The sequence below is a fragment of the Terrapene carolina genome, unplaced genomic scaffold, assembly GCF_002925995.2.
Source record: "Terrapene carolina triunguis isolate 2854851 unplaced genomic scaffold, T_m_triunguis-2.0 Scaffold234, whole genome shotgun sequence".
NCBI lineage: Eukaryota > Metazoa > Chordata > Testudines > Emydidae > Terrapene > Terrapene triunguis.
In genome coordinates this window covers 3,361,555-3,376,582 of record NW_020664585.1, presented here as the reverse complement: position 1 = coordinate 3,376,582, position 15,028 = coordinate 3,361,555, and the positions used below count along the sequence as shown (strand labels likewise).

Here is a 15,028-nt window from a genome sequence, read left to right as displayed (position 1 = left end):
TTTTCTGTTGGAGAAAACCTAGAATGGGATGAAATTTCCGTAGTGTGTAAGAAAGGTCGTCTCCCATCCAACGTTAACAGGAAATGTATAAAACAGTTGTGGTCACTGGGCTTATAGGCGCCAACTTCTCCTGGCGCTGGTGGGTGCTTGACCCTCGCCGCCACCCCCGGCCCTGCCCTGACTACACCCCTGCCCCGCCCCCATTCCTATCCCTATTGGACTCCTTCCCCAAATCCCCACACCGGCCCCGCCTCCTCCCCTGAGCACGTCGTGTTCCCGCTCCTCCCCCTCCCTCCCACAGCTTGTTACACTGCGAAATTTTGTGGCGGCAAGCGCTGGGAGGAAAAGTGGGGACGCGGCATGCTCAGGGGAGGAGGTGAGGTGAGCTGGGGTGGGGAGCTTGGCTGCACCCACCAATTTTTCTCCATGGGTGCTCCAGCCCCAGAGCACCCACAGAGTCGGCGTCTATGACTGGGCTTCTGACAAACGTTGCTTTTAATGCACGTCGACCCAGCGTTACCCGCCCATCACACGCTCTCTAGCTCACAGGCCGGCTTTCCCAGCCACATGCAGTGTTCGTGAGGGGGAGAGAGGCCATGTGACGCTCAGCTGCCATGGCCGATCCCATTTGCTTATTGACGCCTTCCCTTTCTGTCTGTTTGCAGCGTGAGGGTCTCCAGTCGTGACTCCAGCAGCGCTCTCCAACACTTGGACCATGTTGGCCTGTCTCCAGAGAACCCAGAACCCGCCAGCCCAGCACCTCGCATGTCCAAACAAGACCCTGGAGCCGCGGAAGTGTAAGTGCCTGTCGGGACTTTGCCAGGGAGGCGGCATATGCTGTGCACTGAGAGGGGGCTTCCTGCCCTGATCTCCCCAGTTCATTTCCTGGCATCAAGTTATTCATTGACCTTCAAACCTCCCTTGGCTCTGTCAGGCTTCGTGCTTGGCTGTCCCTTGAGCTGTCTTTTCCAAGCACCCTGTCCCATGGAGCGGGTTAGCCCTGAGGCCCCTCTCTGCCCTGTGCCTCTCCTGCTATGGGAGACGGAAGGCAGCCCGTGTCCCTTTCCCTTCCTCCCGGATAGGAAGCATTTGCCTACTTGCTGCTTTGATGCTTCTTGTCTCGTTGAAAAAGACATTTCTTTAATTGATAATTAAAAAGAACAGGAAAATCAGGAGAGGGGATGGGGGAAAGGAAGGAGACGTGATAAGCGAATTAAATTGAGTCGCTTTGGCTGATAAGTCGAACTTCAGAAAATTTTGCAGCAACGTCTCCAAAGCGCCGTGGCAAACACCTGCTCTGAAGCCTCCTTAAAATATCTCTAACCCCCCCTTCCCCCTCCCTCGCCGATAATTACTTTTCCCAGTTTTGCTGTAGCTCTGCTGTTCCTGACGAGCTGGCCTTTCAGATAAGCTGTAAACTAGTTACATTAAAATGGGTTCCAAAAGGTCACTCCAGTAAAGCACCTGTCTCGAGCAGCCTTTGTCTCTCAATCCAAACCATGATTAAATGTATATTTAATGAGCCTGCTTTAGGCAGGCGGGTTTGACCTCTCCGGCTGGGAAAGACACATTAAGATTCTCAAGTGATGAATGTGTGTTTTAAAGAGGGGAGTGGATATTTTTCTACTGGTCTCCGTTGGATTTGTAAGCGTTCCGGGCTGAAGACAAATCAACTACTAAAGCTCCGCTTTTTAGCGTGTGACAGCCCCAAGGTATTTGGTTAATGATCTGTATTTTCCTGGAGACGTATTTTCCCCTACCTGTGCACCCCAGCACAATCAAACCAACTGCTGAATTTGCCATTTTAAGTCGAGATGGGAAGGGTCTGAAGTGATCAGATGACTGTATCTTTTAGAAAAAACAAGTTCAACCACAGCTATTGGATGTGAAGCAGGAATTAGTCAGGGGAATGCCCATGTTAAGGCTAGATGATACAGTGGGCCCATGTGGCCTTAATCTACAAACTTGTTTGTATTTCTGAAGGCACCTTTCCTTTCAGTTCACGTTGGTCTCTGAGGGCAGGTCTTCACTACCCGCCGGATTGGCGGGTAGAGATCGATCTATCGAGTCTCGTCTAGACGTGGATAAATCGATCCCCGAACACGCTCCCCGTCGACTCCGGAACTCCAGCTCACGAGAGGCGGAAGCAGAGTCGATGGGGGAGCAGCAGCGGTCGACTCGCCGCCGTCCTCACGGCTAGGTAAGTCGACCTAAGATACGCCGACTTCAGCTACACTGTTCGCATAGCTGAAGTTGCGTATCTTAGGTCGACCCCCCGCCTAGTGTAGACCAGGGCTGAGTTCCTCTTGTGCCCCAGGGGAAGATCCTCCCAGTGTTTCCAATAGACTTAGTGGAGAAGGACACCAGGGGCTCTCCCCACTGAGCATTCAGCTGCTCCCTGTGCCAGAACGGGAAGGTTGCCACCCCCTCTCCTCTCTCGCAGGGCTCTGTCTTGCAGCCCACTGCTGGCTCAGTGTGCGGAGCAAACCGAGCGTGTGTCTGTGCGTGTAGACGCTTGCTCAGAGCTTACAGCATCGCTCAGGTCTTTTTCTTATTAGCGTCCGGAAGGCAACTGAGTGTTGCTGTTGTAAAACTATTGCTATTCGGTCACGCCTGGATACCGAGCTACGTTTCTTCTGAGCCAGGCTCAGGGAACGTGCGCGCAGGGCTTCAGAGGTTCCCTTCCCCTACTGCCGTGGGACTCAGGGCTAGGGGTGGGCCGGGGGGGTGAAGATGGCTTGTCATTCTCTAATATTGGCAACAGGCACGTCTGCAAGCTGTTGTTTGCGAGGGATTCTGAACCATAGAGGCTGATCCTGGGAAACACCCACCAGCCTGCCTAATGCTGCACTCAGTAAAAGGAGGAGGAAAGTTTTTGGAAAGACCATCACCTTCCTCCTCCTCCTCCTCCCATTCGGGACAGAGGGGGCGCAAGGAATCCCGAGCCCCTTCAATGGATCAATTAGTGCACAATCTACTTTGGGTGCTGGCAGGTTCACGAGCAAGGGCTGGGTTCTTCCTGTGTCCTGCCTTGTGGATGTTCAGGCTAGGGGAGGATTCCTTGTCTGAAATATGTCTAAATTACCAAGGAGCTTTGGAAGTGGGGGAGTTAATAGGCCTTTGTGCACCCGGTCCCGTGTGAGATGTTACCATGTGTCGTGGAATGAGTGAAGTCCCGTGGTGGGGTGACCCGCGGGTCTGAAACCATGCTGCCCTGCTGTTAGTGCGCTGAGTGGCAAGTGGAATAACAGAGCGAGCGAAGCGTTCGTGTCGGGGAGAGAGAGGGATCAGGTGAATAGGTGCAGTGGCTGGCTGGCTGCCCAACGTCCGATCCACACCACAGCTGAATGGGACCTTCCCTGGCTCCCAGGGCTGGGATTGGGCCTGATTCCCTATGAGCCTAAGCTTCACATGAGCATGTGCAGAGCAGGTGTGAGAAGACCTTGGAGTGATGGCGCCAAGGGGTCCTGCCCTCCTCCCTATAGAACAGACGCAGCAGAGGTGCAGCGTCCCCAGTGCGCGGAAGGGAGAGAGTGGCGTGCAGCCTCCATGCACATCCAGTTCTTGGCCCCGCTGCCGAGGCCAGTAGCTCTGGCACCGAAGGCCTATACAGCAACGAGTTGCCATGCAGCCGATTCTGGCTGATTTGCTCGAAGGCAACCAACTGGATTTTGCAAATTCAGTGGGAGAGGGACTGTTTTGTGCGTCTTTTGACAGCCATGGTTTCGTTTTTAATTACTTATGGCATTTCTGACCGGGCTGGTAACGTCGGTGTGATGCCCGGTGTGAGCAGAGGAGCAGCAGCGGCGTACGTTGCCGTCCCCAGATGCGAGTATCCCAGTGCTCTCCGGGCACTTGGGCTAGCTTGTGCCGCTGAGTCACTGGGCCGCGTGCAGGTGCAGCTCTGGCCTCTCCGAGGGAAATCTGGGAGGCGTTGGGTGCCGCCTGCACCAGCCCAGACGGAGGGTGCCGCATGCCGATGCCAGGGAGCAAGGCCCCTGTATGGTGGCTGTTGCTCCAGGGTGCTCGGAGGGAGCAGGCAGTGCAGGGACAGCGTTTGTGCCTGAAAACTGCATGGGGGGGGGAGGCTCTTCACACCCTCCCCTATCCTGGGCCAGCCATGCCAGGCGCACCTGTTTGTCTCTTTGCTTGTAGCATTTTTTGTAGGCCTTGCTTGTCCCTTTCTCTCACTGCTGCTGTCTTTATTGAGCCGGGTTCTCCTCCTCCTGCCCCCAGCGCCCCCCGCCCCCCAAGTCCGAGGGGCGGGTAAGAAGAGATCCACAGGCCACTGATTCGCTTTATGCCACTTCGGAGCTACTCTGTCCTCTCTCGGCAACAGTCTCCTACTAGCCCACTCCCCCACAATGCACTCGCTGCCTCTGCCCGCCCGCCAGCCAGGTCACCTTAATCAAAGTTTAGCTGACCATATGTTTCCGCTCGTTATGGGAAAATGCAGCACGCCTCTTTTTCTCTCGGCCTCCTGCTATTTCAGATTAAATTGCAGGTGACATCCAGGGCCAGGCATCTGTTTTTGAATATAATTTTCCCCTCTTTCTTTATTACACCTGTGGCAAACGGGGAGGGGAAGCTGCCATGAGCCCTGTGAAGCAGAATGAAAGGCGAGCCCGGGCCCCGTGCAGCATGGGGCAGATGAGCCTCCTGCTAAACGCCTGCTTAGGTAATCGAAAAAGATAGCATTCTTTTCCAACGAGCCACAATTTAGAAGTGCCTCTGATTGCTTAATTTGCTCCTGAGTATCTCAGTAATTATCTTTATGGGTCTTATTTCTGTCCTCTGGCACTGTTTCTGTCGATATTAAATGAGTCTGGCGCTCGGCACGGTGGCCGCCTGGCCTGGCACCACTGTGAAATCCTATTATCCTGCCTGCGCCTCTGATTAATTTTTGTATTAATTTCACGTAAAAGGTGAGCTGACTAATGTCCCCGCCTGCGCCGGGAGCTGCGTGTGTCGCTGACGTTTCTGGACTCGGTGCCCTGGCCTCCCAGGTGGGGGCCCCACCCTAGGTTTTCCCTTCCCCTCTGTCTTGCTGGTTAATTGCTTTTTCTCCCTTTACACCTTTTCCCCATGGCATCTGGAAAGCGACCAGTGCACACGGGCTCCGTGAGTTGCTTAGTTGGTATGGGAGGGCGGTGGGGGGCCTCGGTGGGGTCCCCACTGCTGGGGCCGCTCTGAAATGCAGTGCTGCCGTGTGCGGAGGTGAGCCCATCGGCCCCGAACCAGCGCAATGGCTTCGACTGCTCCTCGGCCTGTGGCGAGGGCTGGTGAGGATGGGGTGGCGGAGGGCTCAGAGCTGTGTGTTACTGGTAACGTTGGGTGTAAATCTGCCCAGACCTCATGCAGGGTCTTACTGGAGCGAGTGGTTCCGAGTGTTGAGATAAGGGTTGGGCTGAGGTGAAGCCAGAGAGGCTGGGGCTGGGGAACAGAGCAGGGCTTCTCCAGTCAGAGGCTTCCTTTCCTACAGAGGAGAGAAGTGTCTTCTCCAGACCCACGCCACATCCGCTGCGAGATCCCTCATGGAACTTCTTGGGCCTTTGGCCTGCTTCTCATCTGAATCTCCAAGAGCCAGCAATACCTTCTCCTCCACCTCTCCGTGAGAGAGCCGGAGCTGGATGAGGGGCCCCAGCATGTGCCAGGAGCAGAGCAGGGCCTCTGTAGCAGGGAAGGCTGCTGGCTGGTTGAAGGCGTCTGGGCTCTATTTTGCCATCCCGAGTCCTGACTGGACAGTTTCAGACTCACCACTGCACCAAGGCCAAACCATCTTTCTCAATCTTGGAAAAGCCACCCAGAGATTCTGGAAAAACAAACAGTCCAGCAAGTTCTGAAACCTCTTGTACCACCACTACCCAGACACGTTGGAGGTTACCAGGGCACCTGGGCCACATTGGCCTAGACACCCTTTGTTCCCACACCCAAGGTAACCAGAGCAACATGAAGCTAGAGTTACCTGTGAATCTGCTTCATGGAAGCCTTCCAAAATGCCCACCTGTTGTTTGGTGTTTGTGTTACAGTAGCACCTACTGGCCCTGACCAATATCCGGGCCACTCTGGGCTAGGTGCTGTACAAACACATGGTGAGAGGCAGTCCCTGCCCCCAAGAGCCAGCAGTCTGCAGGAAGAGGGCACGCTCAACAAAGGTCACCCAGCAGAGCCAGGAATAGAGCCCGAGTCTCTTGAGTCCTAGGCCAGAGTCCTGTCCACTAGGCCACGCTGCCTCTTTTTACACAGCTCTGTCGTCTGCTCCTCAGAATCCCCCAGCCTAGGGGCTTCAAGTCCTGGTGCCACAGGTCTAAAGTCTTTGTTCCACCAGGAATCACAAACTTCACTGAGCTGTAAATAAGGCTCTCGTCTGTGGCTGGAGTTTCTCCCTTTCTGAAGATAAGAGTGTTCCACTCACCCACGTTCGTTTCGTTGTCCCCCCAGGACGCTATTGAATTTGTTGGCAAACAGCTCCAGTGTGCCTCCCCCCGCAGAGACCCATGCCCGGCAGGTCGTTCTAGGCCTTGTCTCTCCGAGGCAGGAAGATGTTGCTGTTTTCAGTTTAACTCTGGCAAATATCCCCTGCCCTCCATGTGCTGTCCCTGTGCTGACTTGGAGAATTTGCATGGCCCCTCACTACAATCAGCTCTTCTAAGGAGTGCCTTGGCTGTACGGATCAGACCCACGTTCCAGCCCTGTGCTCCTGGAAACGTTTGGGCACGTGGCTCTCGGAGAGGGGAAGGCAAGGTACCCTTGAGGGGACAGCACAGCCCATCTCTGCTGGGTGAAGATGTTTTTCATTACAGCTTCTTCAGTGCTGGGCTCCCCAGCAAGGCTGTCGTGCATGCCCCAGAGCACTGTGGGACATCCTGCAGCCGTGTGGGATTTCGCCCGTGATGCAGCTGCTGCAGGCATCGGTCTCCAGCTAGACTTTAAAGCAATAATAGCTCTTAAAGCCAGCGCGTTAGGCTGTCGCCCGCCCGTCCCGGCCTCCCTCTGGACCCACAGGGCCACTTATTGCCATCTCTAAGTGTGTTTCCTGTCAGATTTATCGAGCCGCTCGGCCAGGCCCTTGGTGTTGTGGTTTCAAGCTCAGTTCCCTGGGTGAGTGAGGAGGAGGGGGGCTGTTTGCTTTCGGCAGAGGGAAAGTCCTGCATGGACACCCAGCTTTTGGGCAGACAGGAGGGAAGGAAGGGGTCCAGCACAGTGAGCCAATGCCTTGGCCTTCCATATCCTCCCCCAGGCACCCCTCTCCCTTTCCTGGCCTTCTTGCAGAGGAGCAGGGATGCGCTGCAAAAGGAGGCATCCTCGGAAAATATCACATCCAATTAACTTCAGCAGGCTGGGCCCTTTTGATTTTACTCTCCTTGTGTTACAGGAATTCTGAGCTTTATTTAAATTATAAATCAAATAATACCCCTCTCAGCTTGGCCAACCCCTGTTCTTCTCCTGCTCTCTGCAGTGATGTAGCAGTGGCTTATATTTAATTAAATGTCACTTGATATGTGCCTTCCGTTAGACGCCGGTGCATCTGCTGCTAGGCCGGGGTTGTTAGTGCATCTGCGGTGGTGTGAGCAGGAAGTGCACATCTGTAATTGGTTGGGATCAATATTTAGCTCAGCGTTATGGAGCGCTTCCTGAGCCAGGCGCTCGCTTTCTATTTAAAAAAATAATTAAAAATAGATTCTCAGGGACGCCTGAACTATAGCAAGTGGCAGGGCTGGACAGCTCGGGAGGCTGGTAAATAGTACCAGAGCCTCTGATTTCTAGGTTGCCAGTTCAATTCCGGCCCAGGTCAATAAGGATTGCACGTTGTTAGTATCTGATGGCTGTCTCGTGGGCTGTGTGAAATGAGCTTGTGGTCTCAGTCCATCACTTAGTAAACAGATCACAAAAGCCAGCAAGAAGTAGAGGCTCCCACATCCTATTGAGGCTGCCTGGGTAATTTTAGAAGAGACCAAATGTAATTTCCAAACTGGAGCTGGGCCAGGACGTTGGGGCCAACACCTCTGCTCCTGGACAGCACGTCAGGCAGCTTTCAGGGTCAGAAAGACAGTAATGCTATTAACACATACCCCCTTCACAGCGCTGCTAGGGCCCTTGTCCAGCACTAATGCAAAGGGCAGCCGCGCCCCGAACACAACTTCCTGCAGCAAGTGACTCAGAGGAGAGGTGTCTGCCTGCCATCAGCATTTTAGGGAGCACAACTCATCCTCTGCCCGCCCCCTTTGGAGGTAACTCTTGGTTGGTTGCTCTGATTGACTCTTGCGGTTGTGTGGTTTCTGAGGATCTGTGGCCATAGCCCGGACACTAGCTTCCATCAGGAGTGGGTGACTGTGACGGTAATTAGTCAAGCAACAGGTTTGACAAGGGGGAATTTACAGTTGTCGCTCTCCAAATACTGTGGCCTCTGGGCGGAGGAGAGCGGCCAACCTGAGGAAGGAGGCACTGAGGCTAACTTGCTCTGATAGATAATCTGGTCTTTGGTATCTTAGACCATTTATCAAATGTCTTTAGATGCTTAAAGATGCAGAACGGCACTAGGGACCTATGGTGCTTTTGAAAATGCCACTAGGTACCTATCTGCATCGTTTGGCACCTGAAGATCTTTGCAAACCTGGCCCCAGAGACTATTTAGAGCTTTATAGGTCACGTGTGAAGCTGCGGTGTGTATTGCAGTGCAGAGAGGGGCCGGGCACTGGGCTGGTTTCTCCCCCGCCACCGGGGGTGTGCACTGATGGTGTGGTGTTCCCTCCGAGCGCCCTGGGCATTGGTGGGCTTGATCGCGCAAGGGGCCGGTCGGGGAGAATTGGCATCTCCATGCTGAGAGGAGACGAATCGCAGCCCTGCTAAAATACGTTACGAGGAATAAACCGAAATGAGGGGCCCAGCTGCCTCCTTCCTCTGGGCTCCGCGTGCGGCTGGCTTGCTGGGGCGAGCGTCAGGCTCTCGGATCTCTGCGCCCAGCACCTCCCTGGATTTGTCTTGAGTGGAGCACGCCCTCGGCTCTGAACGGACCATACGGGAAATCTCAACAGCGGACGCCGCTGAGGAGTCCTGCACATGCTGCTCTGGTGGCTCCGGATCCGAGGAGTGCTCCGTGCGACTCCTGTCCCAACGGGAGCCTTACATCTCCCTGCCCTCGCCCAGGGGGTGCTGTTCATGTCACACGTCACAGCAACCCCGGGTGGAGCTGATCACCGGACAGTTCTGGCGGCCCGGGAAAGGAGGCTGCCTCTGCCCATGCAGTCCGACTCTGTTTGGGACTCCAGCTGCCTGCGTCAGCCTGGGCTTCACCTTGTAGCCGGGGCACTTACCTCGCTTTCAAGGTGACTTTAGCCTTTGCACAGAGGTTCCCGCTGGGAAGAGCAAAGAAGAGTTCCCACCTGCTTGTCCACTGGCCTCCATCTCCGACGGCTCGCTAGGTGCAATTGCCGCTCCAGGGCCTCAGCGGTTTCCGTTTGTCTCCAGCAGGGCTGCAGCCCCGGGGTGAGCCTCTGCACGGGTGTCTGGGCCCCGCTGTGTGTGCACAGCAGCAGGTAGAGATGCGGCAGGCGCTTGGCTTTGAGAGACCGTTTGGCCGCTCCACAGAGCCACATCTTTCACAGCCAACGTTTTCTCAACAGAGCAAGTTTCGTTCCCACCCCCACAGCCCGCCCGCCCCGCCGTGGTCTCGTCTCTGTCTTTCTTTTGATGGCTGCTTCATGCCAGGGCTCGGTGCAGGCTGGGGGCATAGCACTCCGTGCTGACAGCGGGGCTGTACACAGAGAGATAGTGCCTGTGTTGATAAGACTGTTCAGACATTTCAGTGCATGCCTGTTTCTGACACAACTTCCTTTGTATAGCTACTAAAGGATTTCGGTTGCTTATCAGGCCCAGGTTTTCAGTCTGCCTTCTGAAGTCCTTAGCTCAGCTTTTGATGCCACTTCTAAAGTCTTTGTTGTTCCTGCCCATGGTATGAAGCCAAGAACCCCCGGCGTTTGGAGCTCTTGCTGTCCTGGCATCAGCCCAAAGAGCAGAACCTCCAGCCCTGAAGGAAGGCAGGCGAAAGGCGTGTGTTCCAAGCGGACGTGGGGATCTTAGGGTGGGCGTTTTAGGGAACGCTGACTTGTGAGGGAATTAAAGAGCCTGTTTCTGCCAGGATTTGTTCCACTAGCGCTTTTCTCGATCAGCTTCTTGTGGGGGCTGTGACAGCTGAAGTCTTAGCTAGTAATTCCCACTTGCACTGTTCCGGCAGGGGAGGTGAAGGTCTGGGTGACATTGGTCAGAAAGGTCATTTTCATCAGCGGCAGCAGATTGTGCACTCCAAATTAGGTACATATAGGAAGGGTTGGGGGGGGGGGGGCATCCATTCTGTTAGTTGGCTTTTTTTCCCCCCCCCCCTCTTCTGTGCTACATGTTTCATGTATAAAATACAGCCTTGACCAGCCCCATGTGGAGAGAGACTCCTCAGATTGCCGGAGATGTAGTGCCACTCTGGGGGAGTAATTACTGTGCCTATTTGAATTGCTCCTTTTATTGGCTGATAAATATTTTTTAATTTACACACTGCTGTCCAAAATTAAAGCTGCACCATGGAAAATATTGATTATGGATTAACCAGATGGACCCCTTTGCCAGGTCACTTTTTGCTGCCGAGCAAATTAGCTGTATTCAAACGTAAGGGCTTGCAGTTTGGTAAGATGCTGACCGCTAAAAGAAGCGTCATAGGCTGCTAATTTGGAGACCGAGAACCAACCTGGAGAACCTGCTGTATTGTTAGCCCCAGGTAATATTGCGCCCACATGCACCTCCAAGGACAGAATGGGGCCCATAGCTCCCCCGACATGGAGAATGTTAATGAGAAATAGGCTTTTTCAAAGTGTGAGCACTTACAGTGGTTCACAGCCTTGATTTTTTTTTTTTTTTTTAATTAAATGAAAACTCACATTCTTTCTTGCCAGCCTGGTAGAACCTCTGATCATGTCATATTTTTAATCACATGGCCTCTCTGCTCTGCGCAGAGATTCATCTGCAGTTGCAGTTGGAACTTTTACCATGATGCATTTGAAACACGCTGTAGGACTTTCAGCTCCCCAGCCTGGAGGGGGAAGACCAGGCCTGACCACTGATCTGGGAGCCAGGAGATCGAATAGGGGAATACCCTTTGGGCAACTCATTTAGCTGTGGGCCCCAGTTTCCCCCAGTCTGTAAAATGAGGATCTAAAAGGCTCACCTCCCAGAGGTGCTATGTGGGTTAATGAGTTAACGGTGTGCAAAGTGTTTTGAAGATGAAAAGCACTAGATAAGTGCAAAGTCTTGTCAGGTTGGTGGCTAGCAGGTTCTGCTGCATGTGCTGCTGGGTGGAAGGGGTGGAGGACGGGTGAGCTAGGCAGAAACTAAAACACATGAGTAGCTGCAAGCGTTGACGCGGCAGAGAAGTCCTCAGAGTGTGATGCTCCGTGTCCTTGCTTTGAACAAACTGCATCAAAGGTTTGTGGAATAAACCCACCTGTTCCCAGCACATCAAGTGCTTTGCTGAGCTGTGTTTTATTTTTTTTTTTTGCAGGTGCTTTTTAGAAAGATGAGATAACCAGTGCCGTTTGTTTACCAAAGCCTGCCAAGGAACAAAGGGGTTTGACTGCTAACATAAAACACCGCCTTTTACCGTAAACACTGTTTTAGCATGATTGGATTTCACGCCTGGCCCAGTAGAGCCTGCGCACCTCTTCTAGCAGGCTGGGGGCCTGTGTGTCATTACTCCCATGGGGCGAGGGGGGGGGGGGGGGGATTTTCCTTTCGCTACCTTCTGAAGGATGCTGTGCGTTCATTTGCTGTGGAGGGCGTAAGAGCTGGGTTTTAAAAGGTTACGCCGCCCTGTACAGAGCTCTGAACACAGCTCTAAGTGTGTCATTAAACTGCTAAGGAGAGCCGTCGTCTTGGGCTCTGTTGGAGGATCCTGGCAATTTATACTTATTTTAATTTGCAGGAAATAGCATTTTGGAGGGGAAGGGGCAGGGCTGGCTCCAGCGTTTTTGTCGCCCCGGGCGGGGAGGGGGGGAAAAGCCGCGATTGGCGGCACTTCAGCTGTACTGCCCCCACTTCATTCTTCAGCAGCAATTCGGTGGCGGGTTCTTCCCTCCGAGAGGGACTGAGGGACCCGCCACCGAAGAGCCGGACGTGCCGCCCCTTTCCATTGGCCGCCCCAAGCACCTGCTTGCTGTGCTGGTGCCTGGAGCCGGCCCTGGGAAGGGGACTACATGTGAAACCCCCAAAACAGTAACAAAATGAGGCAGAGGATCAGACTGGCTGGCAGATGTGTGTTTTAAAATAAAGACCGAAGGTGCTTTGCCCCTGTGTGCATGTCTGTCTCCCACCAGAGCTATTCAGTAGGGGAATGAGTCCTAGTGGACAGAGCATGCACAGCTCTCAGTTTAAGGTGTGCGTAGGCTCTTCCATAGGGTGGGTTTCAATCTGTAGCTTTGCAGCTTCCCTGTCAAACTTTCCACCCAACGCAGTACAAGATAAGGACCTTGAAAGGGCGTGAATTGCAGGTTAAAGTGGGGGGAAGGGGAGTGTGTGGTGCGGCTTGAACCAGGAGAATACAGCTGCTGCTTCACTTTCTGTCCCAAACTTTTGCAGTATTGGCATCCCCAAGCAATCAAAAACCCTGTTTCAGAGCCCAAAAAACATGACTTAATATGAACCCCACTTATTTTATTTGCTTTTTGAGCCTTTGGGTCATGTTTCCAGATTTCAGGGCCAATTTTACAAAGCTGAAAACAATTATGAGCCAAATCAGCTAGGAGGAAGAATTTAATCCGGAAATTGTTTATGATAATTAGGAACTTTGTAGGATCATTTTACTGGATACCCACAAAGCCACAACTAAGAGAAAAGGCTGCAGTGGTTTAAAAACAAATAAGCCTGGGTTAGAGAGGAGGTGAAAGCAGCTATAATATTTTTTTAAAAATACATAAATTAGAAATGGAAAAAAGGAAGCGGATAGTGATGAATATGATATTAAAAGCTAGAAATTGTAGAAAATTGATATGGGAAGCAAAAGAATACCAGGAGAACTCTATGGCAGAGCTGAGGGCAATAAGAAGGGATTTTATCAGTAACTCAGCGAGAGGTTAGGGGTCTATGACAGGAGTGGGTGGGTGAGGTTCTGTGTCCTGCAATGTGCAACAGGTCAGACCAGATCATGATGGTCCCTTCTGGCCTTAAAGTGTATGCGTAAACCCTAACAATGGTATTAGTCCATTATTAGATGGAAATGGTAGAATTGTCAATAATAATGCAGAAGAGGTAGAGTACTCAGAGGTTCAATAACTATTTCTGTTGTGTATTTGCGGAAAAGCCAGAATCATATGTTGATGAAGAAATACTTACTATTCCCAAAGTAACTAAGGAGGATGTTAAACAGCAGCTCCTAAAGTTGGACAGCTTTAAATCAGCAGGTACAGATAACTTGCATCCAGGAGTTTTAAAAGAGCTGGCCAAGTAGTTCTCTGACCATTCATGTTGTTTTTTAACAAGTGTTGGAACACTGAGGACGTTCCAGAGGCCTGGAAGAAAGCTGTTGCTCCAGTATTTTAAAAAGGGTAAAGGGAATGACCCAGGTAATTCTAGGCCTGTCAGCCTGACATCAAACTCAGGCCAAATAATGGAATGGAACTTCAATTAATAAAGAATTAAAAGTTAATTGATGCCAATCAGCCTGGGTTTATGGAAAATAGATGTCTAACTAGATATCATTTCTGGATGAGATTAGAAGTTTGGTTGATAAAGGTAATAGTGTCGAGGTAATAGACTTCTGTCGGGCATGTACTTTGGCACTGCACATTTTGTTTAAGAAAGAAGAACAATAAAAAATCAACATGGCACACATTAAAAACTGGCCGACTGAAAGGTCTCAAAATGTAACTGTAAACAGGAAATGGTCTTCAAGCAGCTGTGTTTCTCGGGGGGTCCTGCAGGGACTGGGTCCTGGCCCTATGCTGTTTAACATTGTCGTCAGTGCCCTGGAAGAAAACATAAAGTCATCCCTGCTGACATTTATGGATGATACAAAGATTGGAGGAGTGGTGAATAATGCAGGGGACAGGTCACTGATACAGAGCGATTTGGATCGCTTGGTAAGCTGGGCGCGAGCTAACAGTATACCTTTTAATACAGCCAAATGTAAATATATACATCTAGGAACAAAGACTATTGGCCATGCTTACAGGATGGGGGATTCTGTCCTGGGAAGCAATGACTCTGAAAAAGACTTGGGGGTTGTGGTGGATAATCAGCTGAACGTGAGCTCCTAGTACGAGTTTGTGGCCAAAAAGGCTAGTGCGAACCTGGGATGTATAAATAGGGGAATCTGGAATAGGAGTAGGAAGGTTATCTGGTGTGACTGCTACTGGAAGTCTGTGTCCAGTTCTGGGGTCTACAATTCAAGAAACATGTTGAAAACCTGGAGAGGGCTCAGTAAAGAGCCAGAAGAACGACTGAAGGAGCTCAATCTACTTAGCTTAACAAAGAGAAGGTTACAGGGTGACTTGATTACAGGCTGTATTTACCTGTATGGGGAACAGAAAATTGATATGACAGGACTCTTTAATCTATTGGAGTGAGGTCTGGCAAGATCCACTGATTGGAAGTTGAAGCTGGACAAATGCAGACTAGAAATATGGTGCAAATTTTTAACTGTTGGAGCAATTTGCCTAGGACTCTGGTGGATTTTCCATTACTGAACATTTTTAAATGAGGATGGATGTTTTTCTAAAAGATATGCTCTAGTTCAATCACAGCTATTGGACGTGAAGCAGGAATTAATTTAAAGAAGTCCTATGGCCTGTGCTATACAGGAAGGCAAACTAGATGATCACAGTGGTTCCTACTGATCTTAAAATCTCTGAATTTTTTTCCTCCACAACTAGGAGGGTTAAAAAAGTGACTTTATTTGAGAATTTCAGCTTTCATTTTTAAAAAAATCACAAGACTCCAGGAGCTGGTGCATTAAGAAAAACCATTAAATAAAACCATGAGCAATGATAAC

The 15,028-nt window shown here is 51.6% G+C and overlaps 1 protein-coding gene across 2 annotated transcripts in view; it reads left to right on the top strand.

Moving 5' to 3' along the window:
- Nucleotides 1–15,028, top strand: part of FAM222A (family with sequence similarity 222 member A) — an 85,119-nt gene that overhangs the window by 32,498 nt on the left and 37,593 nt on the right. For both annotated transcript variants that reach the window (XM_026656857.1, XM_026656858.1), the window contains exon 2: nucleotides 666–797. In XM_026656857.1, coding sequence (XP_026512642.1) covers nucleotides 716–797 — 82 coding nt within the window. In that variant the 5' untranslated portion in view covers nucleotides 666–715. The remainder of the gene's footprint in view (nucleotides 1–665; nucleotides 798–15,028) is intronic.